Source organism: Gracilinanus agilis, chromosome 3, assembly GCF_016433145.1.
Source record: "Gracilinanus agilis isolate LMUSP501 chromosome 3, AgileGrace, whole genome shotgun sequence".
Taxonomy (NCBI): Eukaryota; Metazoa; Chordata; class Mammalia; order Didelphimorphia; family Didelphidae; genus Gracilinanus; species Gracilinanus agilis.
Genome location: NC_058132.1, coordinates 524,194,374 through 524,207,631, shown reverse-complemented (window position 1 = coordinate 524,207,631; position 13,258 = coordinate 524,194,374). Strand labels below are relative to the sequence as shown.

The 13,258-nt window shown below is 35.3% G+C and overlaps 1 protein-coding gene and 1 pseudogene across 1 annotated transcript in view; one reads left to right on the top strand and one right to left on the bottom strand.

Moving 5' to 3' along the window:
* Positions 1 to 13,258, top strand: part of PCCA (propionyl-CoA carboxylase subunit alpha) — a 618,789-nt gene that overhangs the window by 251,281 nt on the left and 354,250 nt on the right. Inside the window, exon 10 of the mRNA XM_044669343.1 lies at positions 11,700 to 11,794. Coding sequence (XP_044525278.1) covers positions 11,700 to 11,794 — 95 coding nt within the window. The remainder of the gene's footprint in view (positions 1 to 11,699; positions 11,795 to 13,258) is intronic.
* LOC123239182 lies at positions 4,842 to 6,296 on the bottom strand (annotated as a pseudogene).

Below are 13,258 nucleotides of genomic sequence, written 5' to 3'. Positions count from 1 at the left end.
GAGACCTCACCTCAAATGAAAGGGAAATTAAGGCAATCATTAAAAACTATTTTGCCCAATTATATGGTAATAAATATAGCAATCTAGGAGATATGGATGAATATTTACAAAAATATAAATTGCCTAGGTTAACAGCAGAAGAAATAGAATACTTAAATAATCCTATATCAGAAAAAGAAATTGAACAAGCCATCAAAGAGCTCCCTAAGAAAAAATCGCCAGGGTCTGATGGATTCACAAGTGAATTCTATCAGACATTCAAAGAGCAACTAATCCCAATACTATACAAATTATTTGATATGATAAGCAAAGAAGGAGTCCTACCAAATTCCTTTTATGACACAAATATGGTACTGATTCCAAAGCCAGATAGACCAAAAACAGAGAAAGAAAACTATAGACCAGTCTCCCTAATGAACATAGATGCAAAAATCTTAAATAGAATACTAGGAAAGAGACTCCAGCATGTAATTAAGAAGATCATCCACCATGATCAGGTGGGATTTATACCAGGAATGCAAGGATGGCTTAACATTAGGAAAACCATCCACATAATTGACTATATCAACAGTCTATCAAACAAAAATCACATGATTATCTCAATAGATGGTGAAAAAGCCTTTGACAAAATACAGCATTCATTCCTATTGAAAACACTGAAAAGTATAGGAATAGAAGGACCTTTCCTAAAAATAATAAACAGTATATACCTAAAATCATCAACAAGCATTATATGCAATGGGGATAAATTAGAAGCCTTCCCAATAAGATCAGATTTGAAACAAGGATGTCCATTATCACCTCTATTATTTAACATAGTAATAGAAACACTAGCAGTAGCAATTAGAGAAGAAAAAGAAATCGAAGGTATCAAAATAGGCAAGGAGAAGACTAAGCTATCACTCTTTGCAGACGATATGATGGTATACTTAAAAAATCCTAGAGAATCAACTAAGAAGCTTGTAGAAATAATCAACAACTTTAGCAACGTTGTAGGATACAAAATAAATGCACATAAATCATCAGCATTTCTATACATTTCCAACACGTTAGAGCAGCAAGAGGTAGAAAGAGAAACACCATTTAATATCATCCTAGACAATATAAAATACTTAGGAATCTATCTACCAAAACAAACACAGCAATTATATGAAAACAACTACAAACAATTCCAAACAAATAAAACTGGATCTAAACAATTGGAAAGCCATTAATTGTTCATGGGTAGGACGAGATAGTATAATAAAAATGACCATTCTACCCAAATTAATTTATCTATTTAGCGCCATACCTATCAAACTATCAAAAAACTTCTTTACTGAATTAGGAAAAACTATAACAAACTTCATATGGAATAACAAAAGATCAAGAATATCAAGGGAAATAATGGGAAAAAATGTGAAGGAAGGGGGCCTAGCAGTACCAGATATTAAACTATACTATAAAGCAGCAGTCATCAAAATAATATGGTACTGGCTAAGAGACAGAGGGGAGGATCAGTGGAATAGACTTGGGGTTAATGACATCAGCAAGACAGTGTATATTAAACCCAAAGAGCCCAACTTTTGGGACATGAATCCACTATTTGACAAAAACTGCTGGGAAATTTGGAAAATAATATGGGAGAGATTAGGTTTAGATCAACATCTCACAACCTACACCAAGATAAATTCAGAATGGATGAATGACTTGAATATAAAGAGGGAAACTATAAATAACTTAAGTGAACACAAAATAGTATATCTGTCAGATCTGTGGGAAAGGAAAGATTTTAAAACCAAGCAAGAGTGAGAGAAAATTACAAAATGTAAATTAAATGGTTTTGATTATATTAAACTAAAAAGCTTTTGTACAAACAAAAACAATGTAGTCAAAATCAGAAGGGAAACAACAAATTGGGAAAAAATTTTTATAACAAAAAACTCTGATAGCAGTCTAATTACTCAAATATACCAGGAGTTAAATCAATTGTATAAAAAATCAAGCCATTCCCCAATTGATAAATGGGAAGAGACATGAATAGGCAATTTTCAGGTAAAGAAATCAAAAATATCAATAAGCACATGAGAAAGTGCTCTAAATCTCTAATAATTAGAGAAATGCAAATGAAATCAACTCTGAGGTATCACCTCACACCTAGCAGATTGGCTAAAATGAAAGAAGGGGAGAGTAATGAATGTTGGAGGGGATGTGGCAAAATTGGGACATTAATGCATTGCTGGTGGAGTTGTGTACTGATCCAACCATTCTGGCTGGCAATTTGGAACTATGCTCAAAGGACTATAATAGAATGCCTGCCCTTTGATCCAGCCATACCATTGTTGGGTTTGTACCTCAAAGAGATCATAAATAAGCAGACTTGTATGAAAATATTTATAGCTGCGCTTTTTGTCATGGCAAAAAACTGGAAAATGAGGGTATGTCCTTCAATTGGGGAATGGCTGAACAAATTGTGATATATGCTGGTGATGGAATACTATTGTGCTTAAAGGAATAACAAACTGGAGAAGTTCCAGGTGAACTGGAAAGACCTCCAGGAACTGATGCAGAGTGAAAGGAGCAGAGCCAGAAGAACATGGTACACAGAGACTGATACATTGTGGTAAAATAGAATGTAATGGACCTCTGTACCAGCAGCAATGCAATGACCCAGGACAATTCTGAGGGATTTATGGTAAAGAACACTACCCACATTCAGAGGAAGGCCTGCAGGAGAGGAAACATTTAAGAAAAACAGCTGCTTGAATGCATGGGTTGGGGTGGACATGATTGAGGATGTGGACTCAAAGCTACCACACCAATGCAACTACCAACAATTTGGAAATAGGTCTTGATCAAGGACACATGATAAAACCAGTGGAAATGTGTGTTGGCCATGGGTGGGGGGAATGCGGGGGTTGAAGGGGAAAATGGGAGCATGAATTATGTAACCAAGTTAAAAATGAATATTAATAAATGTTTAAAATTTAAAAAAAGGGAAACACCCAAAACTGTCAAAATATTTATGTATGGATGTACCCAATTTCCATTTTAAGGAGTAGGGTCATGTTGGTATCATTTACCTAAAATAATTTTTTTAGTGAAGTTACCACCTTGGGGGATCTTTTAATATAGTTGATTTCTTTTTGTCTTTGCTCTTAAGAAAAGAGTAGTGGAATATTTTATGTCTAGTGTCAGAAATAGGAGATGATTTCAACTCGTTATCAGTAGAATGAAGATTACAGTCAATCTCAACAAACAGCTTTGTAATTGTGAGATGTGACAAGGTTTTTTTAGAGTAACTACCACCATCATAGTACAAGCTATCTGCAATGATGGCAGTTTAAAATAAAAGAAAGCTCAGTTATTTCAAATATTGGTTTAACTTCATGAGCATTTCACTTCGTGAGAGACAACACAGAGAGAATGAGTTTGTATTATCACACAGTTCATAGGAAATACAATTGTAGTGTTAAATAAAGATAAACTTACATATTTTAAGAACAAACACAAAATAACCTTTATGGAGATTATTTGTATGCCATTTCCATTGGTTTATTCCAAAGATATATTCTCGATGATAATAAAGTAATAAAAGATTGTTTTCACAGCAAAAAAAACCAAAAAAACCAAAAAAAACAAAACAGAGGTTACTTTCTGTCCTTCAACCTTGGAAATTCAAAGGAGAAGAACAGCATGTTATCAACTCAGAACAGGGATTACACCCAGTCAAAAAAAATCCAAGCAGCCAAGCACAGAAACATCTTGGAAGAATTTGGATAACCTGAATGTGGGATTAGAAGTTCTATTTCTAGTCTAATGACCCAAGAGGAACATACCGTTACTAACTGTAACAATAAGATGCTGGACTGAGCAGGGCCACCCTCATTCACTTGTGTGACACCGAAACAAGCAAAACCTACTGCTCTTGGGGAAGCCTTTTCTTCTGAGAGGTCAAAAGTGTTGGTGGAGCTCCTGGTTGTGTAAATGAACAAACACACAAGCCGCTGTGAGCTGCAGACTCACATATTTTAAGGCTTGGAGTCAAGGTGTTTTCTTAGCACGGCTAGGCTGAGTCCATAGTCAAATGATCCTTTCTCCAGCTTGTACTAATTCCATGCTATATATATAAAACCTACAACCACAAAAACCTCTCTCTGTCATCATAATCACATCTGTTGTCCAACCTAAATTATGATTAATATTCTGTGCCTAAAAATAGTCCCTGTATTTAACAATAATAGCTACACACAAAACAATCCACGGTTATATCTTCTATGGTCACCAAAACATTATTGATCCTTGTAGACCAAAAAATGTTTCTAAACATAATTGGTGTGCATCAAATTTACAGCCAGGATCCCCAAGATCAGAAAATTTGCACAATACAAATAACTTAAAAAACACACCCACACACATGCATACACTCACACACCAACACACACACACACACACACACCAACACACACACTCATTCTCACTCTTACAGACATGTGCACACACATGCGTGCACACACACACACACACACACACACACACACACACACACCCCTTACAGAACTGGGTTGGGGGAGACAATCCATCTGCTTAGTTGCCAATGGAAACTTACGTTGCTAAACTGCTGCTCCATATATTTTGTGTTTGTGAAATATCTAGTGGTAGGGCACAGCTGTTTATTGGCGGAGCAGAAAAGAAAGTTATGCTTATGGCAACCAGAACGTTTCAAGATCTTTCATTTTATATAAAAATGGACCTGCAGAGATATTTTAAGTGTTTTCAGGATGCAAAGTTGTAGCTGAAATGTGATATCAAACCAGTTGCAAAAGTATACAGCAGCCATTTTTTGAGGTCAGACCAGGTACTCAGATATGCAAAGAAAATTCAAGACACATAGCTTGTTGGCCTTGTCCCATATCATCACGATCTAATTTTGTATTGAGGATTTGCTCATATTCCTCCTGAATCCTCTCTTCATAGTCTTTTAAAAGACATTCACACAATAGTCCCACTTGTCGTAATGTAAATGTCCTTTTTCATCCAGGATGAACCTGGTGAACTTGATGCTGTAAGTCCTGAAGAATGTGACTGACCCTCTGAAGTGCAAGCTTCACTCTGATTAAGGACAACTTCTAATTGTCTCCACCTCTGATAGAGACTGTATTCTTGTTTGATGTTCTGAAATATTTGCTCCGGGGTCCGCAGGCAGTGCTTGCTGCCAGGCGGGGATGGCGGTGGCTTAGTTCTGGGGGCTGCAGGCCCGGCGTGGGGCCCGGTAAGGGGGTGCAGCGCTACTCTTTCAGTGAGCTGGGGCTTAGAAGCGCTGCCTCGAACTCCATGGGCCTCTTTACCATCGCCCTGCATGCTATGCTCAGGACCAAAGGATGACTACAATGAGGGCGGCGAGGAGAAAGGTGGTGGAGGCGGAGGTGGTGAAATGGCCCCACCTGCTACAGTGCCTTCTTGGCTCTTGGGCAGAGCCGCCTCCAATGATGCCCCCTGCACCCCGCAGCGCTGCCGAGCCCCGCCCCTGTATTCTGGTAATTTTTAGATTGCCTTTCCTAGATCTATTTTCAAGGTCAGTTGTTTTTCCTCTAAGGTATTTCACATTTTCTTCTATTGTTTCATTAATTACATTTTTGTCATGTTGTTTCCTAATGTCTTATGGAGTCAATGGCTTCCATTTGCTCAATTCTAACTTTTAGAGATTTATTTTCTTCCTTTAGCTTTTGTCTTTCTTTTTGGCACATTCTAGTCTTTAGGGAGTTTTTTTCTTTAGGTTTTTTTTTTGGGAGGGGGTGTTCTCTTTCCATTTTACCCACTGTAGTCTTTAGGGAGTTGTTCAGGTTTTTTTTTTAATCTCCATTTCCATTTGACCAATTCTATTTTCCAGTTGTTGAATTTTGCTATCATTTCTTTTATTATTTGATTTTTAAAATTCTTTTCAAGTTCTTCCAATTATTCTTTTGGGGCCTAACATCCTTTCTCACTTTCCTTTGGGGCTTCACAGTTTTGTGTGTGTGTGTGTGTGTGTGTGTGTGTGTGTGTGTGTGTGTGTGTGTGTTTGTTTTTTACATTTCTGACCTCTTCTGAGTTTATATTTTGTTCTTCCCTGTCATCACAGTAACTTTCTAAAGTTAGGTTTTTTTTTCTTCATCTTTTGCTCATTTTTCTAGTTATTATTCCCCCAACCCCTTATTACCTTGGCTGTATGTTAAGGTTTTGCTCCTGGGATAGTGGGAGCACTGCTCCAGGCTTTCAGTGTAACCTTCTTTATTGCTTGGGGTTCGCCCAGCTGACATTGGACCCTTCTCTTGCATTTTGAGGGAGTGGCCTGGCTGGCTTCTTATGGGGTGGCTTGCAACAGTTTTTTTCCAGCTGGATTCTTCTCCCCATGCTGTTGTTTTCCCTCTTATCTTTTGTGCTGAGGTGTTTTCTGTTCTATCAGTTGGTTGCCTCAGTCCACAAAGGCTATTCCCATGCTCTGCTCTTTCATTGCTTCAGTCCATGTGGAAGCACATAGGGCTGCTATTGGGCTGCTTTCCCACTCTGCTATTTTGTTGCCTTAGGCCACTGGAAGCATTTTGGGCTGGACCATGTTCTATTGGCTCCTCTTGGTGCCCCACTTCCTAGGGTGTTTTTCCTTTTCACCCTAATGAGACACATCTTTCCTGCTTTCCTTTGTTTTTAGGCACTATGTTTTATACTATTTCATTTTTGTAGGGTTTGGCTGAACTACGGATCCATTACTCTGCCATCTTTGTGCCCAGCGCACTACAGTTCTTTTACTACATTTTCAGAAAAAAAAATCTTTTTTTTTTTTTAGTCAAAGGTCCCATTTCTTTAATATGCTATTTATCTTGTGACTTGTAACAGAAGTGAATGAAATGCTTTCTGTTTTTGTTCTTGCTTTTAATAAGATTCTCTTTCTTTGGCCTCAATTTGTCATGTTCATCCCCACAGATTCCTTTTAAGCTTTTTTGGGGGGTTTATCTGTTGTCAGTTTATCTTGGTTCTTTCAGATTGATTATTGTTGATGTTCTTCATTTTTTAATATAAATTATATTAAATGTCATAGATGTTTTGGTCAAAATTCAATATTTATTTCTTACTTGAACCTAAACATAATTCACATGACTTTTTTTTTTACATTTAACTTCAATTCACACACATAAGTTGAATAAATTGTAAATTATTTAAGGCATAGAGTTTTTAGATGTGGAAATAATCATATTGTTTTTTATGAAAAAATATTGAGGTATTTAGACCATTTATTTTTTTCTTTGAATTCTCTTAATATTTCTGAGGAAGCTAGGGAAAGCTCTTATAAATAAAATGATTTGCTTTTCTATATATGTTGGACATGTTTTTAGCTTTTCATTTTTTTTGTAAGTATACAGAAAGCTTTCCTAAAACTTTCTTTTTAGATTGAATAAAGCAGCATTTGCCTTTATTTTACAGGAATCTTTACTTGTCAAATTCCTTGGTTTAAATCTTTCACCTATAAACTTATTTAGAAGTATAGAATACCAGGTAGGAAATGTAGCATTAAAAAAACCTGGACATGAATCCAATGATCAGCATTGGGCCCTTGACTTTCTTTCTCTAAATCTCCAAAAAAGATTTTTAAAGCATGATGAGATGTATAAAAAGACTTTTCTTATGTATCCATTACTGATTACAACCTAATTACCAGTTTCAAATCTGAGTTTTGCGTCTGTCTGACAGCAGAATTTCATAACCTCTGTGTGGTTTTCTTTTTTTGAAAGTAGTGTTCTGAGGCATCATAGTCCTTAAGCTCTTGTTAACTCAAATAATGGATATAGAAGGCAATGTACTTGATTTTCTTTGTCACCCCAGAATTTCATGGTAGATCCACTGTGCATAATAATGTTAATTCAGATATTCAGGGTTTTAGTTTAGTAGGTTCTGCTAGTTAATTGTTTTGTGTTTTTTGTTTCTAGCCTGATCTCTGAGATTTAATTGTTCCTAGTTCTTATCTGACAAGAAGTCTCTAATGAGTGTGTCAGTTTCCTTAACAGATGTTTCATTTCTTTTTCCCAATTGAAGATACAAATTCCTTATAATATCTCCCTTGATTTTTGTATTGAGAGCTTGAGGCATTTTGACAGCTGCTTAGTAATTTTAGTAAGAGTAATTTTGATTTGTAGTATGGCCTGCTGAGATATGGGATGGAGCAAGTAATTTAGAATATTTGATGCTTAGGGGTTGACACCATACAAGATGAGCTTGGGCTATATCTTTTTTCCCATAATCTTTATTATTTCATTTCCTTTGTAATGAATATTAGCCTCTTTTATTCCAAATTTCACTTGGGAAAGGTAATATGTATTTATTGCTAAGTGTTTCTTAAGCTAATTGCCAAAATAGCTCTTTCTCTTTGCTAACTTATTATGTCAGTTGCTAGAAATGTAAGTATATATCTTGCTACAAAACACACCTAAATTCCTGTGACTTTGACTTCCTTTTGTATCAGTTCTTAAATAATCTCTTGGGGGGAGCAGCTGGGTGGCTCAGTGGATTGAGAGCCAGGACTAGAGATGGGAGGTCGTAGGTTCAAATCTGGCCTCAGACCCTTCCTAGCTGTGTGACCCTGGGCAAGTCACTTAACCCCCATTGCCTAGTCCCTTACCACTCTTCTGCCTTAGAGCCAATACACAATATTGATGCCAAGATGGAAGGTAAGGGTTAAAAAATTTTTTTTAATAATCTCTTGGGTTCTAATCTTCCAGAAAGATTATTTGTATTATTATTATTATTATTATTATTATTATTATTATTATTAGTAGTAGTAGTAGTAGTAGTAGTAGTAGTAGTTGTTGTAGTAGTAGTAGTAGTAGTTAGTAGTAGTAGAAGTAGTAGTAGTAGTAGTAGTAGTAGTAGTAGTAGTAGTAGTAGTAGTAGTAGTAGTAGTAGTAGTAGTAGATGACATTTATATTGTACATTAAGAGTTAGAAAATGATTTATTTCTTTTGATCTGCACAAATGCCCTATATGTGCTATTATTATCTCCATTTTAGAAATAAGAAATTCAAGACAAAGTGAAATCAAACTCAAGTTTTTTAGTCCTTGCTAACATTTTAGAAATATTAACCTCTCATAGAGACCACTTAACTTATATAGTAGGTTACTGTAACCAATGTATACTAACTCAAAGTGGCTAAACTCTAGTAAATGCTATTTCTGCTTTTCACTCTAGCACACAAAAATTAATTTGTGAAGGTTTTCTTACCCCTGGGTGAAACATTATGCAAAAGAAAATGCTGATAACCCTGGTCTTGTTAAGGAACAGAATGGACAATAAATTTCTTTGGTTAAACAAATTATTTCCAAAAGTACAATGCAGTCAGCATTACAATAACCAAGGCATTTTAAGGGACCATGGCAATGTTTTTGGTAATAGATATCACAAAATACCTTTAAAGAATTAAAACCTCATATAGTAGAGAGGTTTGCTTGTCAGATTTTGGTCTTGGAAGTCAATTCTTTTCCGGAATTATAAAATCATAGTAGTCATAAATGAAGAAATTGGTGACTAAGATTGTTAATTCATTTCTTAGTGGCATATGCTTATGTTTTATGCTAGAATTGGTAAGTTATTATTAGTGCTTCTTTATTTTTTATGTTTTTATTTCCTATTTAGAGTAGGAAAATTAGGAGAGAGTTCAGGGTAATAGAAAAACTCTAAAGAATTCCTTGAGGATCAGGGTCAGATAGCTAAATCCATGACATCAAGTCAATCCAAAGAACATTATTCAGCACTTAATATATTCTAGGTAGTTTGCTAAGTTGTTGGGGTTACAATCAAGGAAGTGGGGAGAGGGGAGGGAAGGTCAGACAGACAGACAGACAGACAGTAGGACAGAGACTGAGAGAGGGAAGGAGATAGAAAGACAGAGAGAGAGAGAGACAGACAGACAGACAGAGAGAAAGAGAGAGAGAGACACTGAGAGACTATTACTATTTAATAGGGAGAAAACATGCAAATACTTTACACAAATAATATAAGATATAAACCAGATCAATTAGAAATAAATTCAGTGGGAAGGCACTAGCATTAAGAGGAATTAGGAGGAGCTTTTTGTAGAAGGTAGAAGGTTGTTAGGTGGGACTTGATAGTATATTGATGAGGGGGGAGAGGATTCCAAGCATAGCCTGCAAAAATTTCCAGAGCTGAGATGTGGAGTATCTTGTCTGAGAAATAACATAGAGGCCTCTGTCATTGAATCAGAGTACATGTGGGTTGGGGATGGCATTTCAGGAGTAAGGTATAAGAAAACCAGAAGATAGGATGGGCCAGGTTATTATGGGATTTAAATGATAGAGGATTTTACATATGATCCTAAAAAGACTGTTGTATAATAATCCAAGTATGAGGTTCCTGGCCAGAGAGTTATTGTAATAATCCAGGCAGGAAGTGATGAGAGTCTGTACCATAGTGACAGCAGTGTCAGAGAGCAGAGGATATATCTGAGTGACTAAAAGTAGAACTGATAAGACTTGGCATCTAACTGGATATTTGGGTAAGAGTGAGAAGTTGAGGGTGACACATAGCTTGTGAGTCTCTGTGACTAAAAAGGTAGTAGTGGCCCTGACACATTGCAGGTAAGTACCCTGCCATGTGCTGGGGATACAAATGTAAGCAGGCAAGATAATTCCTGCCATTTTCCAAAAAGGGGAATCCTCCCCACTCCCCAACACAGTTTACTGTGTGTGTGTGTGTGTGTGTGTGTATTTATCTATGTATGTATTTATATAGGTGCTTGAAAGCAGGAATAGGTGGAATGACAACAATTGGCAGAGATGTCAAGAAGAATGAATACTGAGAATAGGGTAACAGATTGAGTAATTAAGAAATCATTGATAATTTTGGAGAGATGCTGTAGTTAAATCATTAGTATTAGACTGTAAGGAGTTAAGAAGTGAGCAGTAGCTTTAAAAAATAGAGCAATGTATATTGTGTTTTTTTTAATTGCCTCTGAAATGGCAGAGTGATCAGAATTTATTAACTTTTTCTCTAAACTAACCTTCTTGCAAACACTGCTATTGTATTGTATTGAGTGTGTAGTGCACAGTGATAAAGATTTAGATTTTTTCTATTCCTTTGATATCCTTCCCTCTCCCTTTTTGAGGAATATTGAAAATAAACTATTCAGAACCTTCAAAATTGTTTAATCTTTTCAAATCTGCCCATATTTGGGCAGATCCAACTGTTTAATCATCTTAGTGCCAATTTTATTTCCATGTATGGTAAATTGAGTATTTGTTTATCATAGTCCAAATGTTCTTCTGTCATCAATGGTGATCGCTGTAGAAATTCTGGAAAGGACTGAGGATTATTGTATATCTCTTTGTTTTATGGACTGCTAGGGTCAAACATTTTATTTTCTATGTTAGTTTTTTGGAGGGGTGGTACTAGGGGAAGGGAGACAGCATGGTTGAGTAGAGAGAATTCTGTATTCAGGAAGACCTGGTTTTAGGTTTCTTTCTTGCCACTTGCTACCTTCATTTTAGAAATGGCTTACTCAACCTTTTGACCTCATTTCCTCATTTATAAATATATATCTTAGCTAGTTATTATGAGGGTGATACATTTAAAGTATTATAAATCTTAAAATAGTGTTTTTTAAATGTTAGCTGCTACAATTAGTATGTGATTTGCATCCAAAAATGCATAATTATTTTAACATTTATTTTCATAGGTTTTGTGCGATAAAAAAGGAAATGCTTTGTGGCTTAATGAAAGAGAATGCTCAATCCAGAGAAGAAATCAAAAGGTAGTAGAGGAGGCACCAAGGTAAGTTTCCATGGTTGATGGCCATTGGTAATAATAATTTTTTGTTTTTATATGCATTTCCATAGGGTAAGTTTTCTTTTCTTAAAAAAAACATAATGAATTAGTCAATATAATAGTAATTTTTAAAATATCCATTAATTTGCCTAAGCTGATAGTTCCTGCCAGTACTTTGACTTTGATTGGGTGTCAGTGTATGTATGTATTCTGTAAGTAAATGTACATATGAACATTTGGTAGTTCCAAAAAACATATTCTTGATATTTGTTGGGTTAGAGTACTATAAGACTGATCCCAATGCTAGAAAATCATGAGAAGTCCATTAAGTTGAGCTAAATTCTTCTCTGGGGATTTTTCTAGTGCTTTTACCACTTATATTGATATTGGATCATAAATTTTATGCTGAATTTCCTGTACAACTTTGTGACTTGGCTCATCTACAACAGCAGGTGTAACAGTAAATAGTACAATATTCCTAAGGCCATCTATATCATTATGTCATTAATGAAGAAAAAGCTTAACATTTGTACTGACTTCCAACCATAAAATATCATGGATAACTTCAAAAGCAGGTTTGATTTTTGGTAAAAAGTAACACTGTGCTTTTTCTACTCATGATATAATGTAGATAGTTCTTGATTTAATCACATTTATTTATTAGTTAGATGGATATTCATTAATTGAATGGACACCTACTATCTCCTAGTTACATGCAATTAAAGTAACTAGATAATTTTATTTTAACCCTTGAAAACATGAAATTATAATAAATTTTGTCTTTGTTTTTTATCATGGTTTTCTACTGAGTCAATTTTGCAAGTAATATTAAAGTAGATTGTATTTACCTAAAAGAACAGGTTTATAAATTAGTTTTGCCATCTTGAGTATTCAGCATTGCATAAGTCACAAAAACAATCAACTGTGCATACTAAAAATGATTCAATAGTTATTTCCCTAATAAATTAAAACACTAAAATTATTTTCCTTAATAAAATCATAGAATCTTAGACATAAATAGAAATTTAGTAATCAAGTAGACCAAATTCCTTCCCATGATAATGATGCAGTTAAAGTTTAAAGAGGTGAAAAGATTTATTTAAAAGTCATATATAGTGTATGAGTAGCACTAGAACTAGAACCTAGGTCTCTTGATTGCCAGCACAGTGCTTTTTTGATAACTACCACACACATTTTATCTTTTATTAAAAAGTTATATATGATAGATATTCTTTCTTCAGTTTTTACTCTACTTGACTTTTCTGCAGAATTTGATACAATTGACCACTCTACTTCCAGTTTTCTCAGCAGCCTTTGGATCTTGAAACATGCATTATTTCTTTTGCTTGTCCTTACTTCATATTTCTGTCCTGGATCTTCCTCTCTACACAGTGTCTTGGTGATCTAATGAATTCCAGTGTGTTTGACTCTCTTCTCTCTTCAGATCACTCTCAGATCTATATATTTAGT